Genomic DNA, 23,760 nt, shown 5'->3' with positions numbered 1-23,760 from the left:
ATAGCCGTGTTCCTACCTCATCCTCAGCCTGTCCCAGTTCTTTCTTAAGCTCCTCGACCCTCAGTCGTAACTTTTTAACTTCGGCCTCGTGGCTCTCGACCCTCCGGTTGGCGTGGGCGAGCTCTGCCGTCTTCTCCTGGAACTGCTTCTTTAGCTTAGCGTGAATGTGGCGAAGGTCGGCCAGCTCCTGAGGACAGAGAAAGAGTTCAGACGCTGGCGTTTCCACCTCAGATTCTCACAGCTGATTAACCACGATCAGGAACGACTTTGCTCATTTATCACCCAGGAAATGGCTGACATGCGTTTTTGTTCATGGAAAAACGAAATTAGATTGATTTTTTTTTCTTGTTTTGTGGTTGTTGGCATATTTCATGACGGTCAGATGATCTCTGGCTAAATGCTAACGTTAAAAAATAATCTGAGTTCTGAGTGTTTGAATAACAGACGCACCTTTACATGAACACGTCAGGAGCCTTGTGCTCTTGCAGGAGGATTATATGAAACTGACAGATGCAGGACTATAAAGCGCGCACTTCCTTATCGTGTGCTGCACGCCGCAGAGCAGCTGCAGGCAGAAGCGACCGCAGCCTCTCTGAGGAGCATCGGGACGTGAAATCGTGTCTTTATGAGGGTGTAATTACAGGTAGTTGTGGTCACAGTCGGGTTTAGCACAACAAAAGCTCCATTTGACTGGTTCGCACTTGGAGCTAATGGCAGGATTAATAATGCACCACTGTGTGCCCCCCCCCCGCAGCCTAATGGCTCCCCAGACAGCAGGAAGCTTTCCTGAACTTACGATGGACAGAAATGAGACGCATACAGTGATAATAAAAGCAGGGGAGTGGGAACATCCTTATTTATCTACATCTGTCCTTCTGATCCATCTCTCAGCGTTATTAGGTATTAAATTTTTATCTTATTACTAACTTCGATCTCCTCTGTGTCCTCAGTGAGACGCACGGACAGCAGTTTGACTGGAGGAGGAATTCAGGTCCAATCTGTTGTTCAAATAACTCTGCACACACCTCCTCCCCTCCCCCTGCAGTCAGTATTTAAATGATGAATGGTGCACAAATACAAGTGCGAGCTCAGAGCCAGATCAAACAAAGAGAACGGATGATTAAAAGAGGGGGCGGGGTCTGGAGATGAGGGAATGAGGAAGATGAAGAGTGGTGGGTGGAGAGGTGGTGTTTCACAGGTGAAGCATTAGAACAAAGACAAGTGCAGCCTGTCAGCGAGACAGTGGGACGAGGCAGAAGTCCAGGAGGTCAGAAACATGTCTGACTGCTCTGCTTTGGCGAGCTCCTCACTGCTAACGTCTTTAAAAAGGGGGCAACACAGGACTTGCTTAGATGACACGCTGCATATTTTCTTGGATTATTTGTGTTTAAACCCAGAAATGATCTTTTCCATCCTCTCAAAGTCAGAAGGTTGGACGTCTGCAGTAAAGAGACGCTTCACATCTGCTTGTTTGGTCCTCCAACATAAAATACGTCAGATCTGTGAACACGTCCCAGTCAGGGACAGTCATCAACACAGGAGCTCAGCCACGCTCGAGTCGTGACGATGCTTCATCTATTAGCCTAAAAAACAGTAGCGCTGTTTATGGATTATCATAAACTTTTACCTCTAACAGAGATTATGTTCTGTGACAAACACCTGTGGGATAATCCTGTATCACAGGAACCACGGCAATGCCAACTGACCCTCCCAGAGCAGCTTTGCATGATTCACAGTCCAAAATAATCCTTCTGTACCTGATCCTCTGTGCAGCCCCTCAGTTCATCCTCCATCTGAAACCAGCTGTTTTAGCTCCTCCCCTTTTAAGACAACTTTCTTTTGATTGGTTGCCCCTCATAAACATGTTTGAGCAGTTGGTGGGTGGGGCTTCTACCCCCTCTCGGCGCCATCATCTGGATCCAAGGGTAGAAAAAACTGTGATAAACTGCGTATTTAGATTAATCTGAGTTTTTGGCTTGCAGAGATTACTGCACGTACAGCGATTATTAGAAAGGTTGGACACGTTATCATCCAACACTGTAACACTTAATGTCATGTAACCCCAGCTGTGCAGTTTCATCCGTTATCTGTGGCGTATCCTTATCAGGGTCACGCGGGCCTAAAACCAGCTACCACCAGACATGAGGGGTGTGGCAGGGGTGTGGTCTCTGGCTCTGCTGCAATGGAGGAGTGGTACGATAAGCACATGGGGCGGTGCCGCGAGGTCAGAGGGGACAGGTGAGAGGGACTGCCACTAATGAACTCTGCCCCTTTTCAGTGTCTGGGGTGGGGGAGGAGTGGTTTGTGTGGGAAGCTGCTGGACAGCTGGCATCCTGCATGAATACAAAGTGCTGAAACAGTGGAAAACTGTGGGTCAAAATAAAAGTGCTGTAACCAACAGTCGCACGCTGTGTGGGTCCTGATCATCTCACAACAGGCTACAGCCTGGACAGTCTGTCCACTAACTGCATGTCTTTGGACTGTGGGAGCCGGAGTACCCGAGAGAACCCACGCACACTCCACAGAGTCGACCCAGGACAATCGAGGCCGACCCGGGTTCTTGCTCACAGACGACCGTCTGATTGTTGGTTTGTGCTAATTTGCTGCTAAATAAATAAACCTGAACTGTTTTCTCAATGATGACTTTCTGACACTGCAGAACAAACAAGCTTTCACACACGGCGAGCCGTCCCTCGCCGCCTCCATCTTTCCTCATAAACACTGCTGTGTTATTACTAAAGAACCAGACCTGCGAACAGACTCTAGAACGACGCATCTCTAAAATCTTTCCCGTCCTTATTTCAGTGTGAACTCCGTTAATTTACTGCAGGTGATTTAATTTTAATATCTGCGGCCAGAGAAGTTTGAGGACTTCCTGCTTTTATCTTTAGCAGGTCAGAGACCTCAATATCCCCCCAGTCTTATCGTTTCCAGACGATGGCTGTCTGAGAGGGTGGAAGAGGAGGAGAGGACGGGGGAGGCAAGGGGGGAGGGGCGGGAAGTCCCTGACTCCATTAAACATGGATTACAGGACGGCGTATGAGCAGGAATGCTTGCCTTCCTACAAATGTGTGTGTGCGTGTGTGTTCGTGCATGTGCATGCGTGTGTGCGTGTGTGTGTGCGTGCATGTGTGAGTGTGTGTGCGTGTGTGTGTGTTTGTGCGTGCATGTGTGAGTGTGTGTGCGTGTGTGTGTTACGCTGCGCTGCCTGTTAAATGTTTCTCCTTGACTGCAAAGACCCTGAAGTCTGCTGCTACATCTGCTCACAGAAAACAAAGACACACACACACACACACACACACACACACACACACGCACACTCCCTTCCCCCTCTGTCATGCAGAATTTAGCATTAATTTAGACAGCAGTCCCACAGACGATGAAGAGGAGAATTGGTTTTCTAACGAGGGCTGCCCGGGAGTCGTACAGTGGGGGAGGGGCTTGTGCGCACTTCTCGGAGCGGTTTGGCGATATCGGCTCAATGAAACACAAAGAGGAAGAAAATGTAAAGACACACAAAGAAAAGATGGAGCAGAAGTAAAATGAAAGGTTGGGAACAAAAATAGAGCAGCTCACCAATCAGATGCCTCGCTCTTATTTTGAAGGTCTAATCACAATTAACCAGCAAACTCTGCCGTTTCCTGTCCCACGTTTTTTTATTAAATAGCTCGTTGAACAGGTCCTCGACAAAAGTCCACCAGGACAAACTTCTTTATCCTTCGGCCATCTTTTCCTCCTCTTCATCAGAGTCTTCCTCACAGACTACGAGTCAGCTTCAGCTCAAACAGTCTAATTATTATTCTCTGTCCTTCCTTTGATTCATTACGCTGAATCTTTACTCTGTGTGTGTTTGTGCGTGTGTGTGTGTGTTTTAAATGCAGCATTAAATCAGCCTGACATCTTCATAAATAACCCTGTGGGATGGGCAGTAATGGAGGCCACTTACACTGACAAACACACACACTTCTGCCACCCACCCTGCTGCTTAATGAGGCCATTTAAAAGGACCAGAGATCATCACACACACACACACACACACACACACACACACACCCTGGACCTTGGACCACTGCGGCAGCTCTGTTGTTTGCTGCTGTGCTGGGATCGTCGTCCTGTTTGGTGCGAGCTGTGGGGCAGACGGCCTCACACTGAGCTCTTTGGTTTTTGACCTGTATGTGAAGCATGAAGCCGTCTCTCTGTTTGCCTTGGAATCATTTATTCCTGATGTTTCACTGACTGGTTCCCCTCCTTGCAGACATTTTGAGAAAAACCTAAATAACCTCCTCACGTGGAGACTGTTGATCCACTCACTGATCTTCTTCCAGATGTTTCTTTGATGCAGCCCCGCTGAACTCTGGGATGCACACCGTACGGCCTGACCTGACCTCAAACGACTCGACCGATCGAACCGCCGACAGCACGGGAGGCTCGCCGTGTGACGCCGTGCTTGTCGGCAGTAATGAAAGAGAAAATGCAAGGCTGCATCATCCTGATGTAAAGCTCTGCTCTCTGTGTGGTTACTCTGACGTGTTTGCTGCCGGTTCATTTTGTGTTTGTCGTTCTTTGATACTCAGAGTTTTGTATTCTTTGTCTTTTTATCCTGGATCTTTACCTGTGATGGATGGTTTAGACTTATGTGTGATTCCTGGTTATTCAGTTCATTCCCAGAATCCGCTCGTGTCTCGTTGATGTTACTTCCTGTTTTATTTTGATAGTCTCTTACTCTGTGTGTCTGCAGCCCGTCTAGGAGCCTGTTCGTGTTTGTCTGCCGTCTTCATTCTTGGAGCTCTGAAGCTGTTGAACTCTGACCTCTGTGTTTGGATGTTCACGGCCTTTTTCCTCGAGAGTCCTGCGTTTGTACAGACCTCAGCACGTCTCAGGTGAGCTATGAACCCACCTGAGCCCTCGGGTCACCTGGGTCAGGCTTTCACTTCTTAATGCTGCGACCTGCTGGGTCACAACTGCAGCTGTGCTCTGTTCCTCTTCAGGAAGTCTCACCTAAATTATTATTTTATTTCATTTCTTCTGCTGATTTCTGTTTGGGCGTTTAATAATTAGCTTTTTATTATCAGTTAATTGTATTTATCCTTGTGTTGGTTTTTCAAACACCTGTGATTAGTTTTTGCTGGATTTCTTCTTTCAGGAATTTAAATGATGAGTTTTTATTATCTTTGGTGTTTTCTGCTTGTTTTTATCTGCAGTTGCTGTTCTTAAGTATTTTATAAATTCATTTGGTTACTACTGTCAGCTGATTGGACGGTGGGGATGTCCACACAGGAAGTGATTCAGTCTGGTGAATCACTCGTCCCGCTGGAGGTCGCTTCAATAACTCGCTTCGAATATTTGGGAACAGTTCAAAAGTTTAACCCCGCCCACTTTGGTTAACCGGCATCAAAGTCGTTACTTAAACCTCGTGACCACGGCACTTCCTTTAAACTAGGGGTGGGGGAAAAATGGATACTGTGTAGCATGGTGATATTTTGTTTGTAATAATGTATGGATACAGGGACAGCAGAAATCGATATTTTGTTACAAAAAGGTTTTTGTGCTCTGACTTCAGAGCATGTTGATCCTTTTTCTGAGCAAGAATCCTGACATTCCTTCACTGTCCAAATGTGTTTAATAAACATGACAGTTTACTTATTTTAATTTAAGACATGTTTTATTTTAATTAAGTTTAAAACTTTTTTATTTAATGTAAAATTCTATTTTGTTTTAATTTACTTTCAAATTCTTCAGTTGCTGAAGGGGCTGCATAGTTTTCATAAACTGCATAGTTCAGAATAGCTATAATTGTACCAGATGGTTGATTCAGTTAAGTTGGACTAGACTGTAATACAAACCGTTCAGTTTGTCAACAATCAAACTGAAATGAGAGAAAGACTGAGTGTGAGACTTTGATATTAGAGAAAATGAATGTTGATAAAGTTTACCTTTATGTACAGAATCTGAATATCGCAAAAGATTTGGGATGTATGGTGATTCCCACCTCTACTTTAAACGCCGTTTCTTACCTCGCCTCCTCATCACGCCTCACTGTGATCAGGTGACTTATCTGTCACACACACACACACACACTGTCCATGTGTGTGAGGAGGTTAACTCCTCGCTGCCACAGAAATTCTCTTTTGAACTCCTCGCTTTATTTAACGAGCTGTGGGAGAAGCAGGATGAGCGCCGGGCGCTCGGAGGGCGTCTGACCTTCACGACCCCTGACCTAAGGTTACAGGTGCTGTTTCACCTGAAACTTTCTCATCTTCCACTTAAATAAAAGCTGAAGTTTGTTAATCTTCTAGTTTTTATCTGCAACCCTTTGAAACGTTAAAGCTGATGAAGCTGCTCGTCTCAGCTCGAGACACCTCCCCTTTCACCGTCTCTGCCCATGTACGAGTTTCTCCATCTGTATTATTGGATGTCAGTTAACCTGCATGTAACCATGACGACATGGACGCCCCGTGACCCGGCGTTGTCTCCCCCTTCAGCAGGAGCTCAGACTGTCATGAGGTTTTGATTAGACGCCTCGGACCAAGCGCCGCCCGTCTCTACATCTGTGGAGGGATTTCCACCTGACAGCTGTGCAGCGTGAGGGATGAGACCGTGGAGGAACACGCGAGGAAAAGGAAAGAAGAGAGGGAAGGAAGCACGCAGAAAGCCCCGCCCACCTTGTTCCTCTCGAACAGCTCGGTCTGGATGGCCTTCAGGTCGCTGTCGAGCGCGGAGGCGGCCTGCCGGCGCTGCTTGGCCAATTGCTCCTCCAGGTCTTCAACCTGAGCTCGCAGTTTCTTGTTGTCCCTCTCCAGGCCCAGCTTCTCGGTCTCCAGGCGCTCTCGACGCCCCCACTCTGCGGCGTTCTCCACCTGCAGCCGCTCCATCTGTAGGAAACACACGACACGCCTCAGATTTCAGTTTTGAGTGCTTCTGCACCTACAAACTCAGACTGTTTGTAGCAGTCTGACATTTTTAATCTGATTCTGTATGAAATTGTTTATAAATGTTAGAGACGTCCGTTCACGGCTTTTCTCGGGGTCGTGATTCTCGCGCTGCTGTCAGGTTTCCCTCACCTCAGCTCGTAGTTCGGCCAGCTTCTTGTCCATGCTGGTTCGAGCTCCCAGCTCGTCCTCCAAGTCCTCAGAGATGCGTCCCAGCTCGTCCTGGTGCATCTCCTTCAGCAGGTTCAGCTGCAGGATGAAGACATTTATCTTTCAGTGACTCTCAGGTTTTCCCGGCATCGTTCAGGCTGATGTTAGAAATAAATCCACGTTTAAGCCGCCTGACATTTAATCTTATCTGGACATTTTTCGGGGGAGGCGGCTGTTTCTTTAACGCAGACACTGTGAGACGCCTCCTGTGATGTTGGAGGATCTGAAACAACACGCGTGGAGATAAGCGTGACCCCCCCTCACATCTCCTTATCTCTGCCTCTGTCTCATCTGCCTCCTCCAACCTGCAGCGCGATCCCGCTTTCATCTGCATCTTCTAACACGCTTATCTACAAACTCCGTCACCTTCATCATCATCTACACATCTCTCACATCTTCTGCCCCCCCACCCCCACTTTGCTGCTTTTATCTAACTCATGTTCATCAGACCTGCCGTCTGCGGAGCGGTGCTGCCCCCTAGTGGTTTGACAAAGACAGATCGTCACACTCGGCTTTATGATTTGGACGCTGCTGAGCACAGCAGGCCTCCTGCAGCTGGAGACCTGCCGGGACATCTGAAGCGATCAGACTTCTTAGTAAAGTCATTTTAAGAGTGTTTTGGAAAGTTTATGACTCGTGATGACCGACGATCACTGCAGCACAGAGGCCACAGGTTTGAACACCAGAAATAAAAACATTCAAAGACCCGAAAATGTTGACACGAAAGCAAAACTGTGATCAGTGAAATGTTTAAGAACTCCTGCTCTTCTTACATGTTTCTATTTATTTGTAACAGCTGTTGTTGTTGTTGTTATTATTGTTGTTGTTGTTATTGTTGCTGAATTGAAGGTCAGCTGTGCACATTAGCTGCGCCTGTTGCTGTTTGACAGTAACTGCTGTATAAAGAAGTAAAAACAGAAAACTGAACACGTCGCAGACACACGATGCTGTGCAGCTGCTGCACACCGAGTTTAATGAGCTGAAACAATCACGACCTGTGTTTATCGTCCTTTTGTCGTTTCGTGATCGCTGCAGTTAGAAATTAAACGCCGTCAGCAGCTCTCACATTCAGCTCGTTAACTAAATGTTATGAACGCTAATTATTTGTGGACCGTCTGCGAGCGTCATGTGGACCAAACTGTGTGTGAAAATCTGAAGTGTGAATTCATTTTCTATGAAATAATTCAAGCTGTAAGTCGAGCGCGTGTCTAACAGGAAGTCCCTGAGAATCACACACTCCAGCTTCCTTTGTTGCACTTTTGATGTATTTGTCACGTTTGCTCCTTCTGGTTTCTTTTGGTTCGGCTGCTCTGTCTTTGTCTTCTTGTTGCGCGACAGCAGGTCAGTGATCGATGAACCACGGAGCTCAGAGACACGAGCGCTCGTCTGTTAGCAGAGAAACAGTCAGAGCGCGTTTAAAGAAGACGGACCGTCCCGCGAAGCAGCGCCCGCTGTGCTCAGGTGACCCTGTGCTCAGGTGACCCTGTGCTCAGGTGACCCTGTGCTGCGCCTCACCTGTTTGAGAGCCTCCTGCTTGCTCTTGCTCAGCTCCTCGTACTTCAGTTTCCACTGACTGAGCTCCGCCTCGAGTCTCTCGATGCTCTTACTCAGAGCCAGCTTGTCTCTGCAGGGAAACACAGACAGCACGAATGAGTCACGCCACACTCGCCGCCACACTCCCATTCGTGCTAGAACAGAGTAATAAAATAACTTCCTGTTTCTGTAAGATCAGTCGTGTGTTTGTTTGCTTTCTTGTTTACAGCGGATCCAAAAAAAGACGTTTCCTGTTTTTAACGACAGGACAACGACGCATTTCTCTGTGATCTTCACGTTCTTACAGTTTCAGAGTCGAGCCGACAGGTTTCTGTCTTTGCAGATTTCTGATGGTGTGGAAACGATAATATAGACAAGAAGGATTTCTGTGGTGCTGATTTATGACTAGATTATGTTCCTCTGATGGTTCGACCTCGGGCCGTCCCTGCTGACAGAAGTCGTGTTTTTCACGCGTCTCTTACTCTCTCTCCTTCAGCAGGACTTTCTGGGACTCGTCCAGGCGAAGCTGCAGAGCGTTCAGTTTGCTCAAGTCCTCCTCCGCCGTCCCCGCGTCCTCCCACAGCTGTCGGCTGCGCTCCTGCCGGCGCGAGCCGGCCGGGTTGATGCCGCCGCGGCCATCCCAGGCCTCCTGAGCGTCGGCGCCCGGAGCTCGGGAGCGCAGCACGGAATCGAGCAGCTCCAGGTCCTGATGGAGAAGTAGACAAAGAGACCAGGAGGTCAGACGGTGACATGAAGGCTAAACCGCACACAGGTGGGAGAGACGGACGCACGCTGGCAGGTAAAGACAGAGGGACGATGTGACAGACATGCTGTGTTTCACTCAGAGAACAGATCAAAGTTTCTGCAACCTGCTGTAAACTTTGACTTTTAGCTCAAATGAGTTTTTCAGCCCTGAACATGTGGATGTTTCCTCATGAAGCTATGATGGAAAATAACATGAAAAAAGCACCAAACTGGAATTTCTGAGGTTGCTGCCAGCGAACTCTCACATCATTTTCACGTTGCGTGTTTTTAATGACCTTAACAGAAATAAAGCTAAGCGTAGCGCTCGTCCTGCTGCATGCAGTAAATCTGTCACCTCTGGCAGGCGGACAGCAAAGACCTCGTCCTTATTTCCTCCACAGAACAATCACTCGCCTCCCGCACGATCCAGAGCTGCTCGCTTCTAAGACATCCAGCACGCTGCCTTCAAGTGCTCCCTCAAAAGTAAGGACATCCTGGCATCAAAGCTGAGACCATCGCAGGTGTTCGGAGATCAACGAAAGCAGCTGAGATTTACTGAAGTAAATTAAATGTGGACAAAACGGACTCTAAATCAGCTGGAACGCCAACACATTTCCTTCCCCCTGTAAGCTGACTTACACCCCCGAGTGTTTCCACAGCATGTCTTTATCCTGTCTTCCTGCTCTCACCCCAACCAATCACAGCAGATGGCCCCGCCCCTCCCTGAGCCTGGTTCTGCTGGAGGTTTCTTCCTGTTCAAAGGGAGTTTTTCCTTCCCACTGTCGCCAAAGTGCTGCTCATAGGGGGTCATATGATACTTGGGGGTTTCTCTGTATTATTGTAGGGTCTCTGAGGTGCTGCTGTCATAATAAAGTTTGCAGAACCTTTAAAAATACCAAACTGTTTATTTTATCTCATCAAGTATCAATGATTTAAACTTTCTGTGCAGGAATGTAGCACGAGCACAAAGACAGCAGTGACCAACCTCACTGCAAGTTTCAGTCTGTGGAGACCCATCACAGGGTTCAATGAGACCCTGTTTAGAACCAGGACCACACATTTGACACCACTGCTTAGGACTGGGCGATATATCGAGTTTTTAAATATATCAATATATTTTTATACAAGATATGAGATGTGACAATATCGTTTATATCGATATAGTCTATGTTACATTATAATTATACTTGTGGAGCCGCACGTTTGCCTCTCTTTCGTCCACTTTTGTCTCTACGCTGCATTACTCTGCCTCCCCCATCGCTTCACCTGCAGGCAACAAGATGGACTCGGCAGCTATCAAAGAGGAGCTGCTCGGTTAAAAGAAAACATTTGGAGATTACTGTTTTAGTGCTGGTAGCGGTAATCTCGTTAAAATCACGTTAACGCCATAACTGCATTAACGGGGCAAATCTCCGTTAATGAGTTACCGCGGATCGCCCCGTGCGTGAGGCTGGACAGCATTAACACGTTAACGAGCTAACCGGGCTAACAAGCTAACCGGGCTAACGAGCTAACCGGGCTAACGAGCTAACCAGGCTAACGAGCTAACCAGGCTAACGAGCTAACCAGGCTAACGAGCTAACCAGGCTAACGCGTTGACGCCTAAAATCCTTTGATTTTCTGAAAATCGACAGTGTGCTGTATGTATGAATTCTGGTTGTGTTTACTGACCTTGAACCGCTTTTTTGTGCTGCTCAGCAATCTGTCAACAAATGTTTTAGTTCGACTTTGCTAAGCTAAGAAGCTGCACCGCTTGATGGATTGTTGGAGCATTACAGCTACTGAGGAGCCTCGCGGAGTGATACGTACTGTGCTTCAACATAATATTACTGTACTGCAGACCTTCCCAAAGTATGCCCCCCCCCTAGAGGGGGCGCAGAGCCACTGCAGGGGGGGCACGGCATGAAAAGGGAAAAAAACAAAACATGGAGGGACAGTAGCTGCGTGTTTATGTTTAAGCATGTAAAACCTGAAGATAGTCAGATTAACAGTATTTTATCTCTATCTGCTATTCTGCAATTCCTCTCATGTAAACAATAACGTGCACACAGCGTGACGTGGAAAAAGGCACACACCTTTGACGTTGAGTGACGAACTCTGTATTCCTCGTCCACACATAAACGCAAAAAATGAGTTTTAAAAAAATCTCAGTTTTCCGTGATTCGAAACGCTGTTTACGTGGACGAAACAGCTGCGTGTTCAAAAATACCCGTGTAGGTGCGGACGCAGCGTAAAAGACTTAGCAGTTTATTTTATTACTACCTGCAGATTACTTGTATTTGCTTAATTGTTTACTAATTGTTTGAGGTGTGAAATAAACCGCAATTTAGCAAAATATGGGTGTGTGTGGTTGGAGGATGTGTTAGTGCGTGCATGTACGCGCAAGGGGGGGGGCGCGAACATTTTTCTGTAAAACAAAGGGGGGCCCAGCGAAAAACGTTTGGGAACCACTGCCATACTGTGTGTATAAGGGCCAAAGATGCTTGTTTATGCTCAGCGTCTGTTAGTTTACATTTTGACTTCACAACTATGAGCTTTTCATTATGCACAAAAACAACATTGTTTTATTTTATTTATGGAGCATTATTATTTAATAAATGCTGATCATTTATTTCTGAGTACATCTGCGCTGTATGTTAATAAAAGTGCCCGTGTGAGATCTGGGACAGTGTGACTAAGAACTCTCTTTTTGTTCTTACTTTATGGCTTTAAAAAAATATTGAGATCTATATCGTATATGTATGTCACTGTTTCCACTGCTCCAGTTTGGATCATTGTACGATGACAGCAAACCCTCCAGTGTGGACGACGCAGTAACACCAACAGGACTGCGTCGTCCAGACTCACGCCTGAGGAAAAGTGACACAAGGTCACGGAGCACGCTCTGTCCCAACACGTGGAAAACAGAGCTGTCACGCTGCCATTACAGGCGACGGCCAACAGAGGGCCCCGCTGCGCCGCTGTGGGTGAGACAAAGCCTGACATGTGGAAGCACTCAAAGAGGAGAACAATGGAAGGAGACAGGAAACGAGGCTGAGCTGTGTGAGAGCAACAGCGAGCCACCGTTCCAAGACCACCTCTGCTGCCTGCTGACAGACACATAATCCCGTTTACATGCAGCACAAACATGTGTGCGGAGAAACAGGGACCCACCGCCGCTGCAAACAGCAGACAAACCGCAGAAATCCTGCGTTTGATTGCAGCCTTCGTTTTTTTCACCTCAGCTCAGATTCAAGTTTAATGAACTCAAACCTGCACGGATGGATGCAACAACGCTCGGGAAGGCTGCGGCGCTTTAACGACGCTCTGATGATCGCTCGGAGGCCAAAGCGGCCAGAAACATCCCGACGTGTTTCACGCTGCAGGCCAAATCTGTCCCGCTCATCGTTTCGGGTTCTGTAACGCCGCAGTTTGTTCAGGTCTGCCGCTTTCCGCGCAGCGCCAGATTTCACAGTAGAAAGCTGGACGGCACGGTGCAGGTGAAGCGCCGCGTCGACCTCCGCCTGCGCTGAAGCTCATGAGTAAAATTCACTTCCTGTCCCTGGGTTTGATGACTCTCACACATAAAAACTAAAGACCCGACACCAGAACTTTCTACTGAAGCAACCAATCAGATGTTGGCGCAGACTGAAGGTGAAGGTCGCCGCTGTCTCCAGTGGAAGTGGGCCCTTGCCCACGGCAGAGAGTTGCTGTCAAGAATAAAACGAGAAGCAGAATGATTTAAACGTGACCGCAGGGGAACGTCCCCCAGCTGCTGAGAGGATGTGTCGGGCCTATTTTAGTCACATGATTCATCACCTCTGACACCACAGGTGCAGTCACGGAGAAAACCGAGCAGCACTTTCAGAACTCAACCGAAAGCCAACGAGACTCGTGGCACTGGACGAAGCCGTCTCTAAATCATACAGTGTGACGGCGCTCTCTCTCAATCATAACGGACATCCGCCCATTTTTGACCCGAGAGAGGCTCCACACATCCAGCCTGTCAGGAGGAGGAGGAGACGTACACCCAGGAGTCTCTGACTGATCCCGGTCTACCCTGCAGCCTCTGCCCAGCAGGAAGTGTCCACACCAGCCTCCAAAGAACGATGAGACTGGTTCACGTCAGCATGAAGCAGCACTTCCAGGTACCATCTTTAAAGCCCGTGTTGCACTTTCAGCATCCCCGAGGACCCGAGGGTCCGCTGAGGTCAGAGTGATGGAGACTTAGCCGATCCCTCTGGTTTGGTGCCTGATGTGACGAGCTCAGAGTAAAGTGCCAAAAGGAGCCAGGTGAGGTTGTTCTGGCATCTGATCAGGATTTCTGGAGGTTGTGCAGGTATTCCCAGCTGAGAGGAGTCCTCAGGGGGAACTCACTGATGATATGTTTACTCTAACCTTCCCTGGAAGCAGCTCGGGATCCCCCGGGACAGACGGACGGTGTGTCGAGGCGTCACCCTCCAGTCTGTATTCCACGTAAACAGCTTCTGTTTCCTCTGCTCCTGGATTTCAGTGTAAGAACTCACAGCCGATGGATACAAAACTCCTGCGAGAGCGCTCCAGTCGATTCCAGGCCGAGGAATCAACTGAAACAGGAAACCATGCTGAGAAATTCCCAAAGGGAATGCTTTGGGAAAGACGGGAATACACCCTGACCATGGAACGATCCCCGGGAGCCTGGAGAGAGCGCTTTCAATGCCACAGAAGTAATTGTACAAAAACGTGAACTACAGAACAGTCGTGGTGTTTTCATGGTGCAATAAACAGCGTTCGCTGCAGCGCAGCAGCTGCTGATGCTGTTACACGTGTGGCCGACTCGCTTTTAGCCCGTTACAGTTTCTGTTGCGGTCGCGTTTTCATTCTTCTGTTTTTATTGGGCAGAATAAAGCCCGAGCGTCATGTCGGCCTCCAAAAACAAAGCAGCTCCACAGAGTCAACGAAAGGCTGAATCATGTTTGTCCTCATGGGAGCAACGGCAGAGACGGCGGACAGCGTCCTCTGGAGACACGGCGTGATTAGTGTTCACGTGCACAGGCAGAGGGTAGCTGTACCTCCTAAATAGGACATCCACACACACACACACACACACACACACACACACACACCTCTGGTGCTATAACAGGGCTGTATTTTATCATAGTGCAGACAGCAGCCCGAGTGGCCTACATTCACGGATCACGTGCAGCAGCCGAGGATGCGAGCGATGTGAAGGAGGCGGGCGTTAAACCACCTTCACTCATTCATCTCTCCAACAGCTGAACGTTGGTCTCAGGTTTAACTTTCCGTCACATTTTACTAAATCCAGCTGAATCCTGTTCAGACGCACTCAGCACTTCATTTCTTTTGTACTTTTATTTGTTTACTTATTGTTTACGTTGCTACCTGCTGGGTCCATGGATGAACCGTCATCAGATCCTTCATGTGCACCAAGCACCAACCTTAAAATGCTCTTCCCCCCCCAAATTTTAACAATATGTCTGCATTAAGTGCATAGTAATTACATAAATTGCAAAAAAGTGCAATAAACTACAAAAAAATTGAAAATCGTTTTTGTTTTTTTAACATATATTTCTAGTTAGAGAAATTTAAGAGGCTTATCCCTCAAAACTGTAAATACAAAAAAGTTGCACAAAATAGTTTCCCACCACAGGAAATTTATTTTGAGTGTCTTCATAGTTTTATTTTTGAAATACACCAATTTTTATACACTGCAGGAAAAACGAAAATAAATATTATAATGCAAATTTGCATAAAAGCAGCATATGCATCAAAATAAACTATTTCCAGCAGTGCAATATGAGTCCTAAGCATCCCAGAAACCACACAGAAAGTCATAAAGTCAAAGATAACTTTTAAAAACACCAGTATAGGCTCATGAGGCCCTGATGGTAAAAAACTACATTTCCACGAAAATGACATCACTTCCAGTTTCGGGCAGGTCATGGTGGACATGCGATAGTTCACGCTGATGGACGTAGGAAGTGTTACAAACAGCTGATCAGATCGGCAAAGCGTGTTTCTGGAATATTATGTTTTTGTTGCTGCAAGTGCTTTTTATGCAGTTTTTGCAAAACTATATGTGGAAGGAAACTGTGACCGAGGACAAGCTGATGGCATAAGATGTAAGTACAACTCCTCCGGTTTCATATGCAAAAAAAATTATTGTGCTAGCTCACGTGGTTGCAGAGCTACAGGGATTTAAAAATAGTTACACAAAACAGAGCGTGCTGCTCTGACCGGCTTTAAAGGGTTAAATGCACAAAGGCAAAACTAAAGTTTGCAGAGGTCAAAGGTCAGGACCTCGTGTGGAAGAAATTCAATCTGAAACCAAAACCAGGAAGAAGAACGCCAGCTGAGAGCACGCTCACCTTCTGACCCGCCTTCTGCCTGTCCAAGTCCACGTCCCTCACCGGTTCTGGTTCTGGAGACCCCGGCGGTCCCTCTGCCGCCCTGTCCAGCTTCACGTCGCCGTGGACCTGAGAGGAAGAGGAGGATGACACCGGGGAGGAAGGGGGGATGGACGGCGAGGATGACGAGGAAGCGCCGCGGGGGTGCGCGGGTGAGGAGGAGGGGGACGTGGCGGACGGAGGCGGGGCCGCGTGGTCGCCGCGGAGGCGCAGCGTCTCCTGCCGTAGCGTCTCGTTCTCCGAGGCGAGCTCCTGCCGCTCGCGCCGGATGCCGGTCAGCTCCTTGGTGAGGGTGTCCAGCCGCTGCCTGAGCTGACGGACCTCGTCGCGCGCTCGGTTACGCTCCGCACGAACCTGGAAACAAAGACGACGACTGAGCAGGCGGGTTGTCAAAGCTCTTTATAGGAAATCATCTAAAACACCTCAGCGTCTGTATTATTATTATTATTAATATTAATAATAATAATAATAATAATAATAATAATATTATAATAATAATATTATAATAATAATATTATTATAATATTATTATTATAATAATATTATTATTATAATATTATTATAATAATAATAATAATATTAATAATAATAATAATAATATTAATAATAATAATAATAATAATAATAATAATAATAATATTATAATAATATTATTATTATTATTATTATTATTATTATTATTATTATTATTATTATTATAATATTATTATTATAATAATAATATTATAATAATAATAATATTATTATTATAATAATAATAATAATATTATAATAATATTATTATTATAATAATAATATTATTATAATATTATTATTATTATTAATAATATTTCTCCGTACAGGCTCACAGTGGATCGATATCATAGAAATATCATTTCTGCTCACAAACAGCTGCTCGTCTGCAGCTCCATAACTGAGCCTTTCTTTCAGATACTGAAGCACAGCCCCACCCAGCCCGGCCTCCACCCTGCTCCGTGCCACTCAGCTACATTTCCCCCACCTTGCTCCACTTCTCCCTCCAGTTGGCGGTGCAGTCCGACCACCACCTCATGGTCTTCTCCATCTGGGCGGCCCTGGCCCGAGCCTCCTCCAGCTCCCTGAGCCTCAGCTCCTCCCTGCTCTCCCAGTCGGCTCCGGCTGCCTCGCCCATGGCCCCGAGGGAGCCGAACCCGAGGCCCCCCAGGCCGGGCGACAGCAGCAGCGGGGGGCTGGAGCTGGGCGTTCCTCCCGTGGGGCTGGGGGTGTGGGTGAGGCTGTCGGGGGAGCGGACGCCCCGGTCGGATCCCAGACCCAAGCTGCACAGCAGGCCGCCGCCGGCCTGCTTGCCGCCGTCGGACAGGTGGGGGCTGGGAGTGTGGTTCATGGTGGAGGCGACGGGGTGGACGAGGATGGCGAGAATCAGGAGAGCATCGTCCTCACCCTGGAGACAGAAACACAGAAAGAGAGCGCTATAACAAAAACATAATATAAACCTAAAAATACAAATTTAATAACATAAAAAGTATTAAAAACCATAAAAATCGTTTGTTTTGTTTTTGTTTTATGTCCCCCCCCCCCCACTGTGATGAACTTGTATTGTTGTACATGTTGTATAAATAAGAAAACCAATAAAACATAAATGAAACAAACACAAACAGGGACGACGGCGGCCCGGACCACCGCCGTGATGCTCGTCCACTCACAGCCTTTCAAAGTCTCTGCTGCTCTAGTTTTCCTGTGATCCCGGCGCAGTAAAGGTGGAGCGAGGTGTTACTTGGATACCTGGTGGACTCACATCGTTTCCTGCTGGCGTTCCAATAATCGCTCGTATTCGATGTCTGTCAGTATTTGTCTTGAAGGGTCGACATGAAACATTTGTGCTGTGACGGCTGAGCGTTATCTCGGCTGTCAGTGCCAGCTCGGGTTATGAAATCCTGGGAAAAAACACTGTGAAGCTGGTCTCAGACGCCGGGCCAAGAAAAGCTCCGGTCCTTCCTGCCTCCTCGCTCAGTCCCCGCCGCCGCCGCCCTCCCCGCTCCAGAGGAAGTTCCTGAGGAGCTGTGGGACTGTGGGAACAAGTCTCAGCGAGGCAGCAGAGCAGGAGAGGAAATGAAGCAGGTTTAGCTTCAGCAGCTGGGGGCTCAGCGGAGGGTAAAACCACCAACACACCCTCTGCTTTGCCTCTGTTGCCCCGTTTGCACAGGTGACATGTTGGACCTCCAAAGGTAAACTGACGGCTTTCAGGCCGTGCACGCCATCAGCCCAGGCAAGTTAATCACGTGCACTGAGTGTGGTTAGTGTAAAAATAACCAGCTGGGCTGGAAACCTCATCGTGTCTGAACAGACGGCAGCTGGCTCCGGCAGATTCAACACGTCCATGATATCCTTCCCTTATTTGGCTCCACCCACTCTGACATCATGACTCAGGCTACAGGGTCACATGGTCACCGGTTTGATTAGCGGCCCAGGACGCTGGCAGCCGGAGCTTTGTGGACGATCACAGCGTGTTGTAGCTCTGCGCTGTCAGCAGGGGGCAGCGTCACAAACATGTGTTTGTTGTTGTGCTTTGGTTGAACTCCTGAGAGGACAGGACGCTGGAAACTGCCGTCCCCTCCTCCTGCAGGTTAATGACGCCGCTCGTGCTCCTCTTCCTGTCTAAGTCAGCTTTTAAACCAATCAGCGTTCTACATGCACGTGGTGACATCACTGTCGACCTGCACGCATTTGTTGCTTTCCCGACACCGTGCACGAACTCCAGATGTCCCAGTGAGACCATGAGGGTGTTCACACGCAAGAGGCGGAGTTTGCAGCATCTGACCAATCAGAAACACGGACGGGCTGCAGGTAGCACAGCATAGATCACGCGTTCACGCGATGTTCAGAAAACTTGACCTCTGACCTCGTCCTTCAGTAACAGACAAAGAAAAAGGACGAACAGTTAAAGTGAGGAGAAAAAAGCAGAAGCAACTGAGGCCGAGGTCACTGAGAACATTTCAGGAGATGACCTCTGTCACCTCGTTCACGCCGGCAGCCTTTTCCAGCCGAGCGCTAAAAAAACAACGTTTTATGAAAAGTACACGGCTGTTTGTCACAATAACGCAAAAATAAAACGTCTGAGATGATGTTGTGAGTCACAAATCAGAACTAAGACTTGAAGAGTTCTTCATCGCCCTTCAGCCTGAGGCTGTGCAATTAATCACATGTCAACTGGGATTCTGCTTCGGCTGATTATTGGAACAAGATCAGTGAGGTATGAGATTATTTGGCTTCTCTTTCCTTTCATCTATAAAACTCTGAGTTCAGCTCACACTGTGTTTGTTATTCTTCAATTACCACTTAATTAAAACATGACGTTCAACTTCTCTCCAAATATAAATGAATCCTCTTCCATCCTGAGTGTTTGAAGGCTTCAGTGAAACCATGTCAGTCCTGACAGCAGACCTCGAACCCGAGTCTGACACGGTTTAACCCGGAGGACACGTCGAGGCGGAGCTCTGCTGCGACCTGACGTCTCCTCGTCCTCCCTCAGCGCCGAGTGTCTGTCATGTCACAGACGACCACAGCAGGCTGGCCTCAAACACGAAGCGCTGTCCTCAAACGCGACATCAGCTACACAACAAGCAAGAACACGACTCCCTCAGGTACACCGACAACAGCAGAAACACCGACTTGATCCGGTTCAGCAGACGCCTCATAGTGGACTACAGGTGTGCGCGGTTAATGACTGTGACTGACGGTGCAGTCTGATTGGAGCAGGGACTGAGGGACCAGCCCAATCAGCCACGGCGGGAGTCAGAGGGCGGGACAGGGGAAGTGGAGCCCGCGGTCTTGGACTCAAACGCAGCAACGTGAACATGAAGTTTGCACCGAGCGGACGAACACGACTGACTACGAACACAAACATGATCTCAGGACTGTGACATGTTTGCAGTAACCTCCACCTCCCAGCGTCGTGGACTGCAAACACGCGTGACTTTAGTTTGGATTCTGTGGAAGAAGAAAAAGGAGCTCATTGATCCATCGTCCACAGCAGCAGTGAAACAAGACTGAAAACTGAGCACATTTGACTCTTTCACTAACAATCCTCCAAAAATGAGCCATGAACGAGATGAGCAGCCGGCAAACACGAGTCCAACATCCACACTGCAAAATAAACAACGAGCAGGAAAGCTGCAGTTTCCCGTCTCTGCCCCGATAAGCTGCATCGCTGACACTCATCCAGCGCCTCCAGTCCCAAATCTCATCCCCCAGTTCACCTCCCAGTCAAACAGCAAACCTAGTGCACTCAGGAAAAACCAGAATCTGGGTCAAAGTGTGGGAGAGGAAGACTAACGAGAGGAGGAAGAGGAGGGTCGGGAAACAAACGGCAGAAAGAGAAGCAGACGAGAGCGAGGCCGCCGAGCATGGGCTGAACGCGAGACGTGAACGAGAGGAAAACCTCCTGCACACACACACACGCGCGCACACACACACACACACACACACACACACACACACACACACACAGTTTGGTATCCACAGTCTGTGCAGGAGCATCATACAGACTCAGTAACATCCAATTAAAGTCACAGAGTTTCACTAAAACTGGAGCTCCGCCTCCTCGGACGGTGTGTTAGAACAGTGACCTCACAGCAGCCATATTATTGGTCACATGACGTCATTAAAACGCTCCAACAGCACAAACACGCTGCAGAGGTCCAGCTCAGGTGAAGCTTTATTAAGTTGTCATAATGTTTCAGTGTCACTGAATGTTCATGCATTCATGCCAAAGATGATGTTCTACTGGTTCATCCAATCACATTCGTTCACTCCGGGTGTCGTCATCGGGCTGTGGGAAGCGTTAATGTTTCCATGGCTGCAGGTTAAAGTTGCAGAGCTCTGATGTGGAGAAACAAACAGCAGCGCTGACAGAAATGATTTAAACTCTTCATCCTCTCTGTGCCGTCAGTCTGTCAGAAACTCGTTAATCAGCAGACTCGTGAGTTCAGCTCGTTTCCTTTTTACTCTCATATTTTTACTTTGGATTTTTATCATCATCACCTGATAACAGGAACCATTTTTGATGTGACACTCAGGACCTGATGCACAAAGCCTGGCTTAACATCATAACCACCATCATGATATCTCTGCCTGGGGTTTCTGGTTTTGTTGAGTTAAACTCCGACTGAGACGTGTAAACGCTGCAGTCTGCTGCGCTGCCAGGAACAAACGGTGGCATTTTTGATTCATCACATTATCTGAAGTGAGAAATTCAGCAGCAGCAGAGGTCGTCAGTGCAAACGTCACGCTACGGTGCAGTCCTGCACGCTGCTTTAAAGGTCAGGAGGTCACGGGCTTGGTGTGAACTGAACAGAAACGATAATGAGGGAAAATTGTTGTGATTTTATTCCAGAGGAAAGAGAAATGTTACCTGGAATTTGGTCCACATACAAGGTGAAACACAGACCATGTGGGAGAAACTCTGTAACAGCAAACGAGCTGAACAAACCAACGACCGAATCACGTCCTCGGTGTGTCCTCACCGCAGGAAACAGGCCCCCCACTCCAGGAAATGGTTTTATTTAAAAGTGAGGAAGCTACCTGGATAGAGCGACAGCAGAACCAGAACATCAGAGGCGCTGTTCCTGGGCCCTGAATTCATTCCAGGATGTCACCGGCTCCAAACCACCAAAATAAAAGACCCTAAACAATAATCAGAGTAAAAATGCACAAATGTAGAAAGACAAAGCTGATGATCTCCTCGGGCACATTTAAAACAGCTCATCCCCCCAAACGAACGAGCACAAATCTCACACACGAGTCAGTCTCCTTATCACATACCACCATAAATCATCTCTGGCAGCAGTTTGCAAGGTTAAAGTTCAGCTGTCGGTCAGTAATCCCTGAAGGGTCCCTGAAAGGTTCAGGGCCGAGTGTGAGTGTGAGACAGCAGCTTGTGAAAGCATGGAGACAGCTGACGGACCAGCACTGTGCAAAGCTTAGGACAGCAGAGGTGACTGAGTGTGTTTGTGCTGCTGAACGGAGAATCGACGCATCCCGACGGTTAAACTGGCTCCAACCAAATTCCGCGTCAGTCATCAGCAATGAGACACCGCCGGGAGGAAGCAGCTGCAGGACAGCGAGGACAGAGACGGTGAGGAGGACTCGTGAATTTTTAAAGAAGACCCGACCGGAGCAGCAGCCGGGATCAGCACCTCACACTGCTCAGTCACTGGGGTCACCACACATTTTCAAGCGCCGTGTACAAAAAAATCGTTTCGAGGTCAGTAAACACAACCAGAGTTCATACATAAGGCACACGGGATTATAAGGGGCTCGATGTTTTTGGTAAATATCACCTGGGACTATTTGGTGCTGGAAACTTTTCCTTTGGACTTGGAGCTGGTTAAAACCTCTTTGGGTGGGGGTGCAAACATTCCTCCATGCAGGAAAAGCCCTGTGCGCACACACACACACACACACACACACACCTGATTTATACTCTGCTCCTGGATGAGGAAGGAGGAGGAGGAGGAGGAGTGCACCTTTGTGTGTACAGCTGACAGGAACGAGCACATCGATCTGTTTCCATCCACGCAGGAACGTGTCAGTGCTGCTCACCGGCAGCCTGCACGGACTTGCAGTTGCATCCTTTCACCAGCCTGCTACAGCTTCTCTCCACCCCTGTGTGCTGTCAAGTTGTTTATCTGCTCAACCAACACCAAGGCTGCGTTCACACTGCAGGCGAAAACGCATCAAATCCGACTTTTTTGACCCTCTGCGACTCATATCTGATCATGGTCTGACAGTGTGAACGGCACAAATCAGATATTTTCAAATCCGATCTGGGTCACTTTCATATGTGGTGCTGAATCCGATACACGTCGCATTAAATCCGTCTTTTACGTCACCGACACAAGACAGACGCCAATTATCAGCGCCGGAGAAGACATCGCGAACGCTTCCTGTCCATCCGGTGAGACTGTTGGGAAGACAACGTTGGAGAAACGTGAACATTTTCTTTGTACTGTATAATCTGCAGATTCTGACAGAAATCTGCAAATGTAAATAACAAAATAACAAAATAACTTGAAGCAAACATTGGGAAACATGAAGTCCGAAGTCTTTATATTAAGACCATCAGTCAAACATACTGTTGGTCTGGGTCTAAACAGAGCGCGTTGTGTGTGACGTCTTCTTTTGTGCATGCGGCTGCTTTGAGCGTTCACACTAGAGCGCGTTTGCTGTCACATTTTATTTGTCGTGTGAACGAGCAGACAAAAAAATCGGATTTGAGCATCAAGACCTGCAGAGTGAACGTAGTCCTTCTGTCCGCCATATTTCAGCCCCAGTGTTGAAAACATGATTTCAGCCCTCCGGGTTCAGAGCTCCTCATTAAATATTAAAACGTGAATAAAGACTGAATAATAACTCACCACAGTGACATCACAGAAGATGTCATCTCTGTTTTAGAAGCAGAGAAAAGCAGCTCAGAAACATGAAGCTCTAAAAGCTGCAGTTCCTCCAACGTCCAGCAGAGGCAGCAGTGAGTCAGTCCCCGTCCCCATGTCCAAACTTTACAGCGGAAATTGGTCTCTGTGGATCCCTCCTTCATAATAACATGCATTAGGGGCGTGGCCTCTCTGACTGACAGGTGGATGGTGACACAGGCGGCTGTAGCTGCTAGCTGTCTGCTAGCTTCACCTGAACTGGACCTCTGAGCTGTGTTTGTGCTGTTGGAGCCTTTTAATGACATCATGTGACCAATAACATGGCTGCTGTGAGGTCACTGTACGAACAGACCGACCACGAAGCCTGAGATCTAATTGAGTTTGTGAAATTTCAGGATTTAATTGGATACTGCCATATTGTCTGTGGATGGAAAATAAAAAACAGCCGAGGGTCAAAGAGTGAGTTTGTCTATTCATCCATCAATTCTCTCGTGTTTTTTAATAAACCTGTTTAATATGTTTACTCCACAAATACAGCAAACAGTAAAC

General features: G+C 47.7%; 1 protein-coding gene across 3 annotated transcripts in view; it reads right to left on the bottom strand.

Annotated features, from left to right (window-relative positions):
* The window catches only part of ccdc102a (coiled-coil domain containing 102A), a 55,587-nt gene that overhangs the window by 9,486 nt on the left and 22,341 nt on the right, over positions 1–23,760 (bottom strand). Inside the window, exons 1-8 of one of the 3 annotated variants that reach the window (XM_085160599.1) lie at positions 17,485–22,808; positions 16,803–17,222; positions 15,764–16,156; positions 9,155–9,378; positions 8,655–8,763; positions 7,062–7,178; positions 6,663–6,872; positions 17–187 (exon numbers count right to left, since the gene is read on the bottom strand). In XM_085160599.1, coding sequence (XP_085016725.1) covers positions 17–187; positions 6,663–6,872; positions 7,062–7,178; positions 8,655–8,763; positions 9,155–9,378; positions 15,764–16,156; positions 16,803–17,165 — 1,587 coding nt within the window. In that variant the 5' untranslated portion in view covers positions 17,166–17,222; positions 17,485–22,808. Of the gene's footprint in view, positions 1–16; positions 188–6,662; positions 6,873–7,061; positions 7,179–8,654; positions 8,764–9,154; positions 9,379–15,763; positions 16,157–16,802; positions 17,223–17,484; positions 22,809–23,760 lie in introns of those variants that run through there. The other 2 variants (XM_085160609.1, XM_085160589.1) reach the window with 2 other exon arrangements.

This window comes from Neolamprologus multifasciatus, chromosome 1, assembly GCF_963576455.1.
Source record: "Neolamprologus multifasciatus chromosome 1, fNeoMul1.2, whole genome shotgun sequence".
NCBI lineage: Eukaryota > Metazoa > Chordata > Actinopteri > Cichliformes > Cichlidae > Neolamprologus > Neolamprologus multifasciatus.
The sequence above is the reverse complement of the archived record's forward strand: the minus strand, read 5'-3'. Positions and strand labels throughout refer to the sequence as shown.